Source organism: Neofelis nebulosa, chromosome 9 (genome assembly GCF_028018385.1).
Source record: "Neofelis nebulosa isolate mNeoNeb1 chromosome 9, mNeoNeb1.pri, whole genome shotgun sequence".
Taxonomy (NCBI): domain Eukaryota; kingdom Metazoa; phylum Chordata; class Mammalia; order Carnivora; family Felidae; genus Neofelis; species Neofelis nebulosa.
Window position 1 is genome coordinate 15,500,235 of NC_080790.1, and position 18,999 is coordinate 15,519,233.

The 18,999-nt window shown below is 36.8% G+C and overlaps 1 protein-coding gene across 5 annotated transcripts in view; it reads right to left on the reverse strand.

The window, feature by feature from the left end:
• Positions 1 to 18,999, reverse strand: part of WDR35 (WD repeat domain 35) — a 61,288-nt gene that overhangs the window by 4,277 nt on the left and 38,012 nt on the right. For 3 of the 5 annotated variants that reach the window (XM_058682598.1, XM_058682597.1, XM_058682600.1), the window contains 10 exons: positions 17,059 to 17,168; positions 16,118 to 16,328; positions 10,878 to 10,958; positions 8,264 to 8,400; positions 7,274 to 7,477; positions 5,785 to 5,931; positions 5,028 to 5,160; positions 2,407 to 2,517; positions 1,284 to 1,448; positions 39 to 179 (listed from right to left, as the gene is read on the reverse strand). In XM_058682598.1, coding sequence (XP_058538581.1) covers positions 39 to 179; positions 1,284 to 1,448; positions 2,407 to 2,517; positions 5,028 to 5,160; positions 5,785 to 5,931; positions 7,274 to 7,477; positions 8,264 to 8,400; positions 10,878 to 10,958; positions 16,118 to 16,328; positions 17,059 to 17,168 — 1,440 coding nt within the window. The remainder of the gene's footprint in view (positions 1 to 38; positions 180 to 1,283; positions 1,449 to 2,406; positions 2,518 to 5,027; positions 5,161 to 5,784; positions 5,932 to 7,273; positions 7,478 to 8,263; positions 8,401 to 10,877; positions 10,959 to 16,117; positions 16,329 to 17,058; positions 17,169 to 18,999) is intronic. The other 2 variants (XM_058682601.1, XM_058682599.1) reach the window with 2 other exon arrangements.

The window sequence follows — 18,999 nt, forward strand, 5'->3', positions numbered from 1 at the left end:
CCTGAGATGACTTCATGTTCTGTAATGTTCTACCTTACCTCTGAGCTCTTTCCTTTCACTTTTCCTCTTTGGGCGTTTCTCACTTGCTCATGGTACTGCTCAATAAGCAAAGCGGACAGTACGTACAGCTTCTTGACACGTAAAGGTTTGGTTCTTTTCTTTGCCTCTTCATCTGCAATCTTTAAACATTTAAAGAACTTGGCGAAGATATTTCTTAATCTCTATTTGTACACATACAATCATCTCTAAAATTTGATTCTTTAATAAAAAGAAAAAAACCAGTAGGATGGAACATAAATACCACCCATTTATGATAAATATTTTTAAGCCCATTTCCTTTTCCTTAGCTTATAAGTACTCAGTTCTTTCCTTGGCATCAGCCCTTGGAGTTGCAACTCATAACAAATGCTCTTAAATAAGTAAGTCAAAATGAAGAAAGTTTTCGTGGAAGAGGTAGCATTTTCCATAAGGAGATTTTAAAAAACAGTGTTCCAAGTATACTGAGATAAGAGGACTTTAACATGGTACAGACTTCAGAAAGAAGGATTTATCTAAATGATTGAGGGGAATATTCCCTTTTTTATTAAATCAACGGGAAAAAAATAGAATATAAAATGTATATACATTAATACTGTATTAGTCCTTTCCCTTCCAAATGCATATTATGAAACAGTAATGTATTTAAAATGTGTACATTTATTTTTTTTAAGTTTTTTTATTCATTTTGAGAGAGAAGGAGAGAGAACTCGCGTGCACACATGCATATGTGAAGGAGGGGCAGAGAGAGAGAGCTAGGGAGACAGAATCCTAAGCAGGCTTTGCTCTGTCAGCGCAAGAGCTCCACGTGGGGCCTGAACTCATGAAACACAAGATCATGACCTGAACCAAAACCAAGAGTCAGACACTTAACTAAGCCACCCAGATGCCCCTTAAAATGTATACATTTAAAAGGACAAAATTCTATTATCAACAGGATTTAATTCCCATGATTAAGGGAATTTGTATTTTATGGTCCCTGAAAATTCTATAACTCTTTGTTAACTTCAGTATTAAGTAAATATTCAATTGTTTAGGGATCAGTAAGGTGCTAACACTAATGAATAGCTTTTTTAGTAAAAGGTAATAATACTAAGATAATGCATAGTTATAGCAGTAATAAAACAAGAGGGCTTTTGCTATAGCAAGTACTTGTTCTCAAAGAAAATGGAAAATGTGTTCTTCAGTACATAAGAAAACATTGGTAACTAGAACATAGCAAATACTCACCAAGATTATTGTATTACCTTAAACATCAGTTTAGCAGCATCATAAAAGTAATTGGCTTTCCGATAGAGTTCTATGGCATCAAGAGTTTTATTCTTTTCCAATAAATGAGATGCATACCTCGCTAACAGGGATCCAATTTCTTTCATACTGTGATTTTTAGCCAACTCAACAGCTTTGTTCCACTGAGGGGGAAAAATATGCCATTCAGCTACTGAAGCATTTATAGTCATACATGTCATAAAATTCACACAATAAATATTTAAGTTTATAGTAATAAATAACACTATATTAAAATTAAAAACCAGTATATATATTTTTTAATACAGTAACTTTAATTAAGAGTCTCATGCTCTACCGACTGAGCCTGCCAGGCAGTTTACAGTAACTTTAATTAAAATCAGAGCAATTATAAGTTCTATAAGTCAAACATGTCAAAATGATTAAATGGCCCAAGACTGTGATTTGCTTAAGAAGGACATCAGAAAAGGAAAGCTTCAAAGTTTATAATTACAATATTATAATTCAATTTTGCACCAGCTAGAAGTGAGGAAAAGCTATACTTGCTTATAGTAGAACAAAATATGCCATTTCGGTTAAGAAAATGTCCTATCAGATTTAACATTTAAAAGTTATTTTTAAAAAGCAAATGGAGCTTTATAAAATACTTCAAGAAAACACTTAAAGGAATATACTGATATTGAACAATTTCCACAATTCTGCACTTTAATTTTAGTTAAATTCCAGCTCCCAAGAATATCAAATATATGTTTTCTCTAAAGAGACAGGAAAATAGATTGCCAAAATAAATATTGATAAGGTAACTCAATTCCTTCCTCTTGCAATGACCATTAACTAGTCCTTCTTTGGAAACAAAACCCTAATAAAATGCAGAAAATCATGAAATTACTTCCAGACAACAAGTTGCCTGACTAAAAAGCACAGGGTTTGTCCCCATATTGACTTAGTTACGAGTGGGTCACCCTTAACGGTAGCACTTCAAGAGGTAAATGCAAACCCCAGTATTTTCTAGGTCCTCAACAAAGTAAGAAAGCATCTAGCTCCTTTCACAAAATCCACCTCAACCCTACAGTGGCAACAGTCTAAAAGGATGACTAGGGACCTTAATTTTCAGTTCCTTACTTGGTTGAGATGTACACAGGTATCTACTGCTGCCTTTGGCTGATTACATTTCAAAAATGCGGTCACTGCTTGTTCACACATTCCAACCCTCACAAACATTTGTGCTATTTCCTGTAAGGACAGAACAATATTATCAGATCTCACAGACCAAGGAAATCACTTATAGTTTAATTTACAAAACTCCATAGGGACATACGAATATTAAATTTACTGGTGGTTACAGTAATTTTTCGTTGCAACATACACAGGGGCACAGGCTACAAACCAGAAAGGAGGCTAAGGCATCACCGTCTACGAAACCGGGGCTTCACTGGCTCCGGCTGCAGATCTACTTTTTAACCAGGTCCGGAACGTCCTGCACTCTGCTCCTCTAGTAGCTAGGGCACAGAAACGTCAAGCTGGGAAACAAACCCCATACTAGTGTGTGAAAAAAACATTTAAGGCAACTGATGGTATAACAATGGTAATGTTAGAGGCTTAAGGAAAATCTCACACTCACAGAGCTCTCTAATACCTCTCTGAAGAAATGCCCCAGATAGGCCATTCATTAATTCAGGAAGCCAGATCCCAAACAGAGCTCCCTCCAAGGGTGGTGGGAAGGAAGGAGAACCACAACACACACCCACCATACCCATCTGGCTCACTCTCCATTTTCAGAAAATCAATTTTTTTTTTCCTTCTGGATATCTAATTGGCAAGAGTTTTCCTCTCCCTACCCTTACTTTTTTTTTTTTTAAATTTTTTAAACATTTATTTATTTTTTTAGAGAGAGAGAAAGACAGAGCACAAGCAGGGGAGGGGTAGAGAGAGAGGGAGACATAGAATCGGAAGCAGGCTCCAGGCTCTGAGCTATCAGCACAGAGCCTGTGATCAGGTCATAATCTCACAGTTTGTGGGTTCAAACCCCATGTCGGGCTCTGTGCTGACAGCTCAGAGCCTGAAGCCTGCTTCTGATTCTGTGTCTCCCCCTCTGTTTCTGCCCCTCCTCTGTTTGTGCTGTCTCTCTCTCTCTCTCTCTCTCTCTCTCTCAAATAAATAAACATTAAAAAAAAATAATAAAATATTTTGGGAAAATCATAAAAGTATGTTTTAGATCCAACCATCTTTTTAAAAGTAATGTTTAGGGGCACCTAGATGGCTCAGTGAGTGTCTAACTTTGGCTCAGGTTATGATCTCATAGTTCATGGGTTTGAGCCCAATATCAGGCTCTCTGCTCTCAGCACAGAGCCTGCTTTGGATCCTCTGTACCCCCCTCCTCTCTGCCCCTCCCCATTCACATTCTCTCTCTCTCTCTCTCTAAAATAAAACTAAGCATTTAATTAATTAAAGTAATGTTTATATTTTTCTGGTTACAAAGTAATAGACTGTAATGGTAAATAAAAATTAGAAAGCACAAAAAATGTAAAGTTACTTACAATCTTACTACCCATAGGAAATCTCTCTCAATAGTCTGATGTCATTTCCTAACATCTGTGTCTTAGGAATCTATATGTATGTGTGAGTTGGTGTATGTATTGTGTTCATACTATATATAGTTCCGTTCTCTGTATTTTTCAATTAAACATTATGTAAATTTTACCGTATTATTAAAAACTCCTTCAAAAACTTGATTTAAAATTTGCAATACTAAAAAAAACATTTGCACTACTAAAAATCTTTAAGCATTTTAATTATTTAATTATTACTATAGCTATAATAACTTAATATTTACTCAGTAATAATACTATTCTGGATATCCTACAGCAATACTCTTTTCTGCATCATCAGACACACCGAACAGATGACATTAATGCAGGACACACTGTCCCGATATCCAAGGTTGTAACTAATTTCAGTTTCTTTCCTACTCAAGAAAACACAGGACTGAGAATAAAGTACATGAAAATGCCATTATAACAGGGATAATGGCTCTAATTCACAAGAGACAAAACTGAATTATCAGAATTCTATCATCTACTAATTAACAAACAAAAATTTTGTGGTAGAACTCACAACCGATAACATGTCCCGACCCTGCAGTTGAGAGATGCTAACTCTACAGGTACTATACAGCTCAATGACTTACATTTTACATAAAACAAATAAAATATAAACTCATTAACGTCATTCAAGAATTAAGAGGCTTAAAAAGGACATTCAAAACAAATTTCCAGAGAACTGTTTTTTCTTTTTTAACACTAAATACTTTGTTAACATAACCTAATAAAAGTCAAGCTATCTTTTTAAACCTTTATTACAGCAAATTTCAAACATACATACACACACACTAATCCCCAGACCCAGCTCAGATAATTTTGAAGCAAACCTCTGACAAGAGATTTTAACTGTAAATATTTCATGTGTCAGCTAACTTTTAAAAGCAATTTTATAAAACTGACAATACTATAGGAGATTGTGAACATGTTAAAGTAGTGGGAATATGACTAATTTTCCCTCTATTTTCAAGCAGTCTGTAATATTGATATATTGTTTTAACAATTAAAAGTATCATTCCACATTTAAGAAACTATGAGATTATAGATTTTAAATTTTCTTTCTGACAGAAGATATTTCCTGACTATAACACAAAACCTAATAAAAATAACCTAACAAATCTAAAAACTAAAATTTTTAATACCCACTGGAAGCAACTTGTGGTTTTCTGGAAGTGAACTGGCAAGATTCTCCAATCCCTCATAATCTTCCAACATATAATAGCATTCAGCTAAGCGTTCCTGGTTCCGGCCTTGTACATAATATTGTACAGCATTCAACCTATGGGGGAAAAAAAAAGAACAATTTCTAAAACTAATGTGAATCTCCTGATAAATAAACACTCTCATTAAAAATGCTCATTAGAATTACTAGTATTACTCTAGTTACCATCTTCAGTTACAGCATGTCTTTGAAGTGTATAAACCGGGGGGATAAAATCTAAAGACTCTGAAGCACATTTTAGTTGCAACATTCTTTGGCTATTAAGAAAAATTGTTGTAATTGGATATACAGTTGTGCTTCCAAACACGGACATAAATAAGTGTATTGATCAAATGAAAACCTAAGAATAAAAGCCAATGACTTCTGAAAATAATCTACAAGAAAACATAAAATACTTTTCCTTTTTTCAGAAATAAATCATATGTCTTTGAAATGCACACTGTGGTCTTAAACAGTAGAAACCTGCCTGAAACTAAGCACACATTTGTGAGTTTGGAAACTCTGAAGTTTTATAACACTTATCAAGGTTCTCTTGCTCCCCATTGTGAATTTAAATCTGCTTGAATTTAAGAATCCAGGGGGACGGCCTTCAATGTCCCCAGCTTTGTCCCAATGGGAAGTACTCAGGCAGCATATCAAGTGCTACATGAACAGATGAAGAGGTTCACATAGGTCGCCTACCACTTTTGCCGATCAGCGAAGTAGTCTCCGATGGCATTGTGGGCTTGTTCAAGGAGACTGTCATCTGCATCACCAGATCCAGTTTTCAAGAGCTGGAGTACTCTAAACCAATCTCCCAATTTCAGCCGGAGGCCAATAGCAAGATCTCTGTAAACAGCAGCATACATTCATTCACCTGACAAATACTTGTGAAGTGCCTACCCCATGCTAGGGTCAATTCCGGGGTACTGAGAATACCCAGCAGTGAACAGACGGACAAGTTACCTCCCCAAACATTTTAGAAATTTGACCAGGAAAGAGGCAATGGGGAGAACTTGAAATCAGGAAAAGGAAATAACTTCCTGCCTTTTATTTTCCTAGCCTTCCAATTTTCCTAGCAAAATAATGATTTAAATAATAATAACTTCTTTTCATCAATTATTGAGACATGATCAGGCTTATTTAAAAATCATACATATACTGGGGCACCTGGGTGGCTCAGTCGGTTAGGCGCCCGACTTCAGCTCAGGTCACGATCTTGTGGTCGCGAGTTCGAGCCCCGTGTCAGGCTCTGTGCTGACCGCTCAGAGTCTGGAGCCTGTTTCAGATTCTGTGTCTCCCTCTCTCTGGCCCTCCCCCCGTTCATGCTCTGTTTCTCTCTGTCTGAAAAATAAATAAACATTTAAAAAAAAAAAAAAACCCATTCATATAAACACATATTTGGTTTTATCTTTCTTTTCAGGACTTAAGCAGTATTAGGGATCTCCTTGAAGTACAAATAATATTAACAAAATTTAGACATAATGTTTATAGCTGAAATACATACATTATTTTATGCAAATCTAAAATGAACATAAAGAATAAAACTCAATCCCTATATACTGTTCATTTTTATTTCATGGTCCTTGACGACAAAAAATTAAATAAAGGTCTAGGGGCGCCTGGGTGGCGCAGTCGGTTGAGCGTCCGACTTCAGCCAGGTCACGATCTCGCGGTCCGTGAGTTCGAGCCCCGCGTCAGGCTCTGGGCTGACGGCTCGGAGCCTGGAGCCTGTTTCCGATTCTGTGTCTCCCTCTCTCTCTGCCCCTCCCCCGTTCATGCTCTGTCTCTCTCTGTCCCAAAAATAAATAAAAAACGTTGAAAAAAAAAAAAAATTTAAATAAAGGTCTAAATCAAAAAAGAAAACCCAAACGTTGAGCTGCATAATAAATGATAAAAGCCCCCAGTCTCTGCAGTCTTATGTTTTTTTTTCTACCAAATAGAAAACCTCCCATGGCCAGCCATTAATATATGCAAAAAAAAAAAAAAAAAGAAAAAGGAAACTGCCTCCAAACTTCAATACATAAATTAATGTAAGGGCCACGTGGAATATCCAGGTTGTAACTAAACTGAGATTATTTTCTGAAAGAAGTGGTATGACACATTTAGTCTACTGTACATTCCTCATTTGTACAGAAGAAAAGCATGAATGCCAGAAGTACTCCAGAATGCCTGTACCTTCATTACTCACCTTCTGTCCATATCAAGATACATTCTTTCTGCCTCTTCAAACCTGCTGAAGTAGGCAGCAACTTCAGCCTGCTTCATGGACTCACTCTGTAGATTGCCCAGGCGCTTCACGAACTTAATGCCTTGGTAATCTCTGCAGCGCACAAACGCTTGCTCTGCCGTGTGCAGATCGAGTTTCTGAAGAGCTGCTTCAGCCAGTAGGCGCCTTTATTAAAACAAGAAACAGAAAAGCTTATTGCCATTACTGATAAACAAGTCTTGAACCCGAATTTAATTATTATACCTGTTGTTTCTAGTTAAACATGGTGGGAAGGGATTACTTTAACATATTTATGTATTTTTTACTTAATATTATGCTTATTTTGAGTACTTCCAAATCTGAATTTAATTTCTGTATTTTAAAAAGAAGAGCAAAGGGGCGCCTGGGTGGCTCAGTCACTTAAGCATCACTTCGCCTCAGGTCATGATCTCACGGTTCATGGATTCCATCCCTGCGTTTGGCTCTGTGCTCACAGCTCAGAGCCTGGGGCATGCTTCGGATTCTGTGTCTCCCTCTCTTTCTGCCTCTTCCCCACTCACTCTCTGTCTCTCTCTCAAAAAATAAATAAAAAACAATAAAATTTTTTTTTAAATAAAAAGAACAAGAATGCAAGTCTACCCCCATGAAGGCTACCATGAGAGTGGGAGACAATAGAGCTGAGACTTTAAATGCATACACCAGACATTTTGGGAGGATTTTTTATTTTTAAATTTTTTTTTTTTTCAACGTTCTTTATTTATTTTTGGGACAGAGAGAGACAGAGCATGAACGGGGAAGGGGCAGAGAGAGAGGGAGACACAGAATCGGAAACAGGCTCCAGGCTCCGAGCCATCAACCCAGAGCCTGACGCGGGGCTCGAACTCACGGACCGCGAGATCGTGACCTGGTTGAAGTCGGACGCTTAACCGACTGCGCCACCCAGGCGCCCCTGGATTTTTTATTTTTAAATACCAAAGTCGGGGGTGTGGATTGTCCTCGATGAATTGAGATGCATCTTCAATTCCAACCTTCTCAATCAATGCTCGACTATCTCGCAAGGACCGGATCTCAAAGTTAATTATATAATCCTTGTTTGGGTGTTCTGGATTCTAAAAGTAAAGATGAAAAGAAATGCAAATACCTGCCGTTAGAGTATGTGTTTCTTTTTTACAGTAAAACACATGCACACACACAAACAACTGTATCATGTTGTAAACCAAAATGGGAAGAAAAGATATTCCAATGTGTGGGTCTTTGAGTTATCTGGAAAACAGCCACAATCCACAGGTGAAGTTCCTCCTGAGGTTACTAGGCTGCCCACAGGGAAAAGAGGACAGTGGAAGAAGGGTTGTCTTACAATCATACAGCCTTGTTTCCCTCAGCTTAACTCTCATGTTCCCAGGAGCTACTATTCTCTTCTCGCCCAAAGTGCTGAGAAAAGACATGTGCAGGGGCCTCTACCAGCTCACTCCTTAATCTACTCTCTCCTTGCCGGGGGGGGGGGGGGGGGGGGAATGAGACAGTTGTCCCCTGTGCTGTTGGGCAGCAGGCAAGCAAATAAAAGAAAGAGCTAGTTTTCATTATCTCTTTCCTTTTGTTAATTTAGCTAGATGACCCCTCCAAAATTTTTTTTTCTGAAGGCCAGTCTTGCAGGAAATAGCTAGCTAATGGCCAAGAAAAGAAAACAGTTATAATGAACTCACCAATATCCTACATATTCCAAGTAAAGAAAAAGTGAAGCCCAGGAGAAAATTAGAGCCCCCCGCCCCCACATACAGAAAACAGCAATGGCTCCCAGAACTAAGCTGCATCTGGCCCTCCCCACCTGCAACTAAACCACTATACTTAGAAACTGAAAAGTTCTCCCAGAAATCCCTGGCTCAAAGTAGAAAGTAGTATGGAAAATGCATGAGGTTTGTATTCAAACAGATCTAAGCTTAGATCCTAATTCCTCAGCCTACTGGCTATGTAACAACTCTTTCTAAAAACTGCTGTACCCCCGTCCTGTGCCCACCCAGGAAGCCAAGGCCATCTTCCCCAAATATAAACCCAATCACATCACTCTCCTGCTTTACTCCCCCAGTGACTCCAGGAGGCAGTCCAAACTCCACAGAAGGCACACAAGGCCTCGTATGACTGGGGCCAACCTCCCCCACGACTGTTCCCCTTCAGTTCCGCCAGTGCTACCAATTACATACACCAGCTTTGAAGCCAGACGGCTTGGAGTGAAATCATTCACGTCTCTGCCTACTGCCAACTGGGTGTCACTGGCAAATGAGTTTCTCTCTCCAAGCCTCAGATTCTTCATCTGAACAAATGAAGATAATAATCAGACTGACTTCCTAGAATTGTGAGGATTAAATGAGATAACACGTATCAAACGTTTAGCACAATGCCAGCCTTGTACTACTCACGTGGTTCACAGTCTCAGAACTGTACCAGCGCTCTCTCCCCACAGACCTCTGACAGACACACCTGCCCACTGAACTGCGCCAGCCCCGCCCCTTTGCTGGTTGCTGAATTTCTTGTCTATCTCCCCAACCCCTCTACTTGAGGCCAGGAACTTGCCTTACTGACTGCCAATAAACATCTGCTGAGTCAGTGAACAGACAGACTTTTGGTAAATCATTTTACTCACGAAGAGCTTTCTCCACTAAAAATGAGGTCTGTGTATTATCTACCGGGCACAGTTGTAATGACAAATGAAGAGTGACATGCAATGACAAATGACAATTGAACACCTCCTATGAAGGCACTTTAGTGAATGTAAATTTAGTAAATTCCCTTCCTTTTCCTTTCGTATTCCTTCAGCTCTAGTGCTCCAATAAATTTCTCATGGGGGAAAAAAAAACAGGCTCACAAACAAAGGGCTTTAAAGGGCTACAATTTACATATCAAACCAAAACATGAAACCATGCTACAAATTGCAACTAACTTCAGAAATGTAAAACTCTATTAACCCAATTCCAAAAAATATATGAAGTATACAGAAAAAAGTAAATGCTTTGTATAAAATGAAAGTAAAAATGTTTTTAATATATTCTTAGAGAAAGAAATTCTCAAAAGATAGTCAATGAAGGCCAAAGTAGGGGTTCAAAAAGATAGCTGGAATCAGAACTGGATTATTTTATAAAGCCTGAAAAAAAAATAGGATAGTGGCCCTGCAAACAAAAAGTTACCTGTCTTAGAGCTCAAAAGAACAAAGTAAATTGTCAAATATTTCTTCTCTTTGTTATTAACATAAAAACAATGACAACCACAACTAGCCACCATTTTTTGAGCTCTTGATCCAAACACTGTGGTAAGTGCTTTTCACAGATTACTTTATACAATAACAATCCTGTGAGATAGGAGCCATTATTATCCACATTTTATAGAGGAAAAAATTGAAAAAAATAATTGAGGCTTATAAACAAGAAAGGAAAATGAAGTTCAAAAAAGATGAAGGAACCTGTCTAAAAGCGGTACAAGTGACCAAGGAGGGTCAATCCACATTCCTAACAGGAACACCACACTGCCTGGGCATAAAATAAAACAAATCCCAGTCAAGCCAGCAACAAAAATACAATTGTTTTTTAAGAATTACCTTCAATATCTCATCCAAAAGAACAGATTTAATTTCTAAATCCTCAAAGATACAAATATATCCAGAAGTCTGAATGGGCTCCTTTAAAGATAAAGACAAATGTTATGCTTAATTGTACAAAATTTTCCTTCCTTTAACATATGACTTTGTATTTTATTTTCAACATTTTCAAACCAACAGAAAATTAGACAGAATGTCATTAACATCCATATGTCCATCACCTAAATATTATTAACATTTTGCTAAATATGCTTCAGTCGATTTTTTGGATGAAGTCTTTTAAAGTAAATCAAGTAAAATGTATAGACATCATGACATTTCACCCCTAAATATTTCAGTACATATCTCTAAAAGATAAGGATGTTCTTTAAATGGCCTCATTACTATTATTACACCTCATATAATTAATATTAATTCCCTAATAGCATCTAATATCAGTCCAATTTTTCTCAATCCAAAAATGCCTTATACCACTTGATAATTCTTACTCATGCAATGCAACATTAAATTTAATTCTTAATAAAACCAACAAACACTATAGTCGTATGTAAGTACATATATCAAAGAAATCTTACCCCATACTGCAAAGTCCATCCTCTATAAAATTAGCCAGAGAGCATTCCTGATAGATTTTCTACATAAGATTTAATTTGCCAAGATGTAAATACACAAGTCTGTTACAGGTCTGTCTCTTTTCTTAGTATTACGCAAGCTTATAGAAATAAAGTGTAGCAAATGCATATTATAATGTAAAGTAGCTGCCCTAAATCTCTAGTAGAAAAAGGAGATATAAATATTATATAAATAACAAGAAATAAACTCTCACTATACTTACTACCTCCAAGAGCACTATGAAAAGGATAAGATAATGTCTGGTAATGGAAATAATACCAGAATGTAATTTTTAATGTTTATTTGTTTTTTGAGAGAGAGAAAGACCAAGCTGAGTCAGGAAGGGGCAGAGAGAGAGGGAGACACAGAATCCGAAACAGGCTCCAGGCTCTGAGCTGTCAGCAGAGAGCCCGACACGGGACTCGAGCCCATGAACCGCAAGATCATGACATAAGCCAAAGTCGAACGTTCAACTGACTGAGCCACCCAGGCACCCCTGGAATGTGTTTTTAATATGTGTGTGTGTGTGTGTGTGTGTGTGTGTGTGTATCATGAAATAGAAAGTAAGCAAAATTCAAAGGAAATAATGTATCAAATTTATAACTCTGATACTTAGTTCTTCATGTGATAGAAACTACAGGAAGATACTTAAAAACATGGAAATTAGAGGTAAAAATTGAATCAGATTTTTAAAAATTGAATCATATTTAGTTTTAGTATGTCAAAGTTTAAGAATGGGGCTCTGTGTGCACATTATATGCATTTGAGTCTTAAAGTGACATTTTCTCTTAAAAAGTAAAAATTGTTGGGGCACCTGGGTGGTTCAGTCGGTTAAGCATCCAACTTTAGCTCAGGTCATGATCTCACCATTCATGAGTACAAGCACTACGTCCAGCTCTGTGCTGACAGCTCAGCGTGGACCCTGCTTCAGATTCTGTGTCTCCCTCTCTCTCTGCTGCCTCCCCTGTTCACGCTCTGTCTCTGTCTCTCAAAGATAAGTAAACATAAAATAAATTTTTTTAAGTAAAAATTGTTGATTATACGAGAAAATTTTACCAAATTTCTTTATTTCCTCAAAAAAAGTTGTATTATGTAAAGGCAAGTATGAGCAATGATCACACAGAAAGAATCAAGGATAAAATTTAATTCAAGAATTAAGTATATAATAACATACTTCTTATAAATTATAGAGGCCTTTCATATATTTTAATTATTTGGATACAATATGTATCCAAATATACCTGTATAAAAATGTTTATCATTAGAAAATTGCTTTATTTTTGACTAGACAAAAAACAAAGCAAGGTAGCCAAAAAATAAAGTCATAAAAGATGATGTGTGGATAAAAAGTTATACCAAAAATAAAGAGAAAGGGAGAAAATAAAGATTGGAAGGAAGGTTAAAAACTAAGAGTTTCCAAAATAATCTATGATTATTGGCACACAAGTAAATATGCAAATATATTTATATTATTCGGATTTTAAAAAGTCAACTTCTACTTGAATTATCTCATCTAATTCTCATTATTTTCCAAAACTCACTAGATATCCATCCATATTTCCATTGAATATGAAGTTTTAGACCAGTAGTCAACAAAAGCAGGATACACTCTCTTACTCAGTACATAAGAAATTTATTTTTATTAAGAAACTATTTTAAACTTCACTAATCTATACTGTATTAAGTACTCTTACCCAGTACATACATCAGAAGGTCTCAGAACATGTACAGTATAACAGGTATCTTGAGTGCTTATCCATTTAATTGCAGCATATTGTGACATACCAAAGTTTGTATATACCTAGTTAAGCGGATTCGGGGATTACAGTCTCTAATTTTGAGCTAACTCTCATAAATTGGACAAGTGGTTTAAAAATCTCCCTGGAAAGAATACGTGAATGAAGTGGAATATTGGAATGCAAGCACAAGCAAACAAGACGAGGCAGAACAGTCACCCCCTTTACTCCTGGCACAAACTCTGGGGTTAGCCACATTAGAAAGTGAAAACAATCACATTCGAATCAGATCTGACAGAAAGTCAGCTAAACAATTGAAAATTATCAAGAAGACTATTTGAAACACAAGACTTTACGAAGTTAATAATTCAAGTGTGCACGATGCTCAGACACTAGCTAATGGCAGTGAGAACTACAGCACCCTGACATTTCAAAATAAAGTTCACTTCAGCCTGTTAAATGTATTTTTTTCCTCATTCTTTCAGAATTTCTATTTTAGGGACATGATTCATAAAGTACTTGTATTAATAATGGTAAGTCACATATATCATTTCTAAATGAATAATTATGCATAGATGAAGATATGGATTCAAAAATTTGGAAACTTCTTGTTTGGTAAAGAAGTGTATAAAAATGAGCTGAGTGATAAAAATATGAGATATGAAAGGAATATGAATATGAAGTAGTACCAATGAAAGGGAAGATCCAAGAAAAAGACTAGAAAAGCTGAATTGGTACCTTTGGAGGGTCACTGGAAATAAAAATGACCAAGCAGGGAATATCAACATTAAATACTCATTTCCAAATTCTCAGAAAGTGTGCTTTATCAGTGAACTACAACTTCACACACAAATGGCACCCGTTTTTCATCTATAATCTGAAGAAAGGTTTACAACTTAAAGGAAGGTATGAATCTAGAATTCCTAACACTCAAATGGACAAAAATGGATTCAGTATTAACTGTCAAATAACAGCTTATCTCCTGAATAGTAAAAGAATACTATGCCCTAAAGGAGCTCCAGTAAATCCTGTTTTAAAGAGTACGTCCTTACATAATCAGTCAATGAGCAGCCAAAGAAATGAACAGCAGAGTAACTAACCAATAACTAACCAAGCAGGGACAACAGCCAGCCAGTGTCCTCATGAATGAACAGAACAGCACAGCATGACTTATAAAGAAATCCAGTCAGTGGTGAGGTTGAAAGAAATCCATCTAGCTTTTTAAATCCAATAGAAATTGAACTACTTGCCAAGCCTGAAAATGACTCTAAAAAAGGAGGAGAGGGGAAGGCTATTCTGTTAAAACTACTTAAGAAGCACTTTGCACCAGGCCAAGACGTCCCCTGGTGCTAGACTGAGCATGTGTGCTACACACACATTACAAACAGCCAGGAACAACACTCGCCCAGGCATATGATTTCTGACTTAGTACGCATGGGGACACGGATGGAAAAAGGGCCCTAACATTCAAAAAGTATTCTCCCATCCTCAAGGTTAGCCTGTGGTTACCTGTCAAATTTTTACACTTACTTTGTGGCAAGTGTCAAATTTCCCTTGGAGCCTTGAAAGAAGCCCCTGCTTACAAGTTAAATGCAGCAGCCCTGAATGCCTTTCCTTTAAACCCTACTCAAGGGCTAAAAATTACAAAGATCCTTAAAATTCCTGACAAAGCCTTTGAGAACAATTCACATGAGGTCATTTCCCAGCCCAAAGATCCTGAGTAGCACTAAAATGGGGAAATGTGAAAATAATTTAAGATATTAAAGGGACAGTTTAATAGTTCACCACTAAATAAATCACTCTAGAAGATTTTTGGCAGCTCAGTGGTCCAAGCATTCAATTTCTTTCCAAAAAGGAAACCGCAAACCCATACATCAATTAATGATATCTATCAACTTATTTATTATTATTTACATTTGTTGGGTGCAACAACCATACAGAAAATTCCCAACTGGAAACCATTAATTATTCAAAAATTACATAAAAATTTATCTCAATGATGCTTTGATTAGGCTACCACTAAAATTACATTGAATTTCCTAAACACAAATGCTAACAGTTGGTCCAGAGCAGACTGACAGGGAAGTTCCAAACTTAAAAATTAGCTGATGTGGGGCACCCCAGTGGCTCAGTCGGCTGAGTGTCCGACTCTTGACTTCAGCTCAAGTCATGATCTCACAGTTTGTAGGTTCGAGCCCTGTATCGGGATCTGCACTGGCAGTGTGGAGCCTGCTTGGGATTCTCTCTCTGCCCCTCCCCTGCTCTCTCTGTCAAAATAAATAAACTTAAAAAAAAAAAACAATTAGCTGATGTGAGCTACAAGTAGAAAATCAAAATATAACTTTAAAATTAGTGAGCAAGTGGCTTCCTGATACTCCAGAGAGGGCAGATTAATCAGTCCACACTTACATATTCATAAAATCATCAGAGTGAGAAAGACCAGGATTAGTGGCTGATAGAGGTCATGTGAACATAAATAAGGAAGCACAGATTAAGGTGGACAGGGAGGCAAAGGAGAATAAAAGCCTACACTTTTTTGGTTAGGTTGTTTTAAGCAATTTTGGTAAATATTACTACTGATTTTCTTTTTTTCTTAACTTTGACAAGGAAAAAATAAAGACTATGTATTAGAGACCATGGTTCCGTCTTTTAAAAAGTACAGATAAATGCTTAGGAAGTGCCTTTCAGAGAAAGCAGAGACTTTTTAAAGGATGAGTATTATTCCCACTTATGACCAAATATTTTACAAATCCACAGATATGTTTCTATTTATTTTCAGAAATTTACGCCTCCAACACCAACAAACCTGTTAAGGAAACAAAAGGGAAATAGCCAGGTTTTCACATCTGGCTCATTATTTATGTACTGCTAATGCTCATTTCTTGTGTTTACCTCAGGATCCAAGTTTCTGAAAACATACATTCTTGTCTTCTCCATCATCGCAAACAAATCTGGATTATCCTTGGCCCACTTCATATCCCAGACATCTTTACGCTCCAATGTTAACAACTCGCCAATGACCTGCTGTCCTGTGCTGTCTGTTACCCGAGCGTCCAAGTCGAAGAAAGTTAGAACTCCTGAGATATCTATGATAGCAAGACGACTACAAATATTGAAATTGGAGAAAGGAAACAAGATGGTAAAATGACAATCAGCAATCACGAATATAATTACCTATTACCCTTCTTGTGCAAAATCAGTTCATCCAAATCTGGGAAGAAGGCAGAAATGACTTTAAGGGGCACCTGGGTGGCTCAGTCGGTTAAGCGTCCGACTTCGGCTCACGTCATGATCTCATGGTTCGTGAGTCCCACATCGGGCTCTGTGCTGACAGCTCAGAGCCTGGAGCCTGCTTCAAATTCTGTGTCTCCCTCTCTCTCTGACCCTCCCCTGCTCATTCTCTGTCTGTCTGTCTCTCTCTCTCAAAAATAAGTAAACATTTTTTAAAAATTAATAAAAAAATAAAAAGAAAAAAGAAATGGCTTTAAAAAAATAACTGGTTTTAAAAATTTCTTAAATTTGATAGAAGACATAGACTACTCTCCATTTTGCTTCCTTGTGAGGAAAAAGTATCCAAAGGAATTAAAGCAACTGGCATGCAAACAATTTAAAGTATTACATTTGAATTTCTATATTTTGCCAATTAGAGAAAAACATCTAAATACCGTATAATAAATAAACATTTAAATATAAATATAGTACAGTAAAACCACACTGAACCATAAGACAAGTTTAAAACAAATACACATCTTTGTATTTATTACATAAATCCAACAATCCGAATTGATAACTTCTAAGCCCACCATCTATATGAAGAGAATTTTCAGACTTACCTAGAATTGCAATTCAAGGATAACTGGTAGGCTCGACAGTTAAGGGAATACTTTTGAATCAAACCAACATTAGGAAGACTGTATCTCTGAATGGTGCCAGATTCACGACCCTGTGGAAATTACTTTTGATTACTAAAGCATATTTACAAAATAACATTAAATTACAACTACAGGTCTCTCTATATGTTCATACATTTGTTTCCAAACCAAAGTGAATGTGTCATAACTAATTCCCAATTCTGATACTAAATCACGTTACCGAGTACATATTTATCTCCTAATTTAATTAAACCCCTTTAAAAGTGGTTGAAGGTGATGTAATTTTTTTTCATGCAGCATTCAAGAAAGAAGTCAGAAACTTAGCTGTTCAGTAATACATAACTCCTTATATCCCAAGGAAGAAATAACAAGGGTGACTTACAGTTGTTGTCTAGGTTAATATTTAAGGTACATTAAAAGCTAAAATATAAAGCACTTATTGCATTAAATTTCACCATGAATGAAAAATCAATATAAGATCACCATATGAAACAGTGGTTTCTGAAAGTCCACATTTTTATCCTATAGCCATCTACCTGATACTAGTTAGTGGCAAATGGAGATGATCAGAAGCAGTGATACAATGAGTATTAGTTTAAATGTGTTAGAATGGCTAAAATTAACTCAGGAAAAACCAGATGTGGTGAGGCTGCAGAGAAAGGGGAACTCTTTTGTGCTGCTGGTGGGAATGCAAACTGGTGCAGCCACTCTGGAAAACAGTATGGAGGTTCCTCAAAAATGTTTTAAAGATTAAAAATAGAGCTACCTTACAACCCACCAATTGCACTACTAGGTATTTATCCAAAGGATACAAAAAGACTGATTTTAAGGGGCACACGCACCCCAATGTTTATAGCAGCGCTATCAACAATAGCCAATTATGGAAAGAGCCCAAATGTCCATCTACTGATGAATGGGTAAAGTAGATGTGTTATAAGACTGACACTTCTGGTCAGAAGGGGCCCACGGCCTGCCAGATGAGGTAGGTCAATAAACTGTTCTATGAATAGTGGAGGAAAAAAAAAAAAAAAAAAGATGTGGTGTATATATATACAACGGAATATTACCTGGTGATCAGAAAGACTAAAATCTTGCCATTTGCAACAATGTGGAGGTAACTAGAATGTATAAAGCTAAGCGAAATAAGTCAGTGAGAGAAAGACATTGCATGATTTGATTCATATGTGGAATTCAAGAAACACAACAGATATACATAAGGGTAGGGAAGGAAAATAAGATAAAAACAGAGAGGGAGAAAAACCATAAGAGACTCTTAAATACAAAGAACAAACAGGGTTGATGGAGGAGGTTGGTGGGAGGTAGGCTAAGTGGGTGATGGCCATTAAAGAGGACACTTGTTGGAATGAGCACTGGGTGTTATATGTAAGTGATGAATCACTGGGTTCTACTCCCAAAACCACTATTACAATTATGTTAACTGACCTGGATTTAATTAAAATTAAAAAAAAATTTTTTTGATATTTATTTTTGAAAGAGAGAAAGAGAGAAAGAGAGACAGAGTATGAGTGGGGGAGGGCAGAGGGACAAGGAGACACAGAATCTGAAGCAGGCTCCAGGTTCCGAGCTGTCAGCACAGAGCCCAACGCGAAGCTCGAACCCATGAACAGTGAGATCATGACCTGAGCCGAAGTCAGACACTCAACAGACTAAGCCACCCAGGTTCCCCTAAATAAAAATTTTTTAAAAAAGAATATAAATGAGGCTAGGCAGAAGATTAGAACTGACACACCAAAAGCATGATCCTTAAAAGAGAAAACTGATACACCGGAATTCACAAAAATCAAAATTTTTTCTCTGTAAATGACCTTGTTAGGAGAAGAAAAAAGACAAAGTACAAATTGGAAGAATATTTGCAAATCATGTACCTAACAAAGTGGGCAT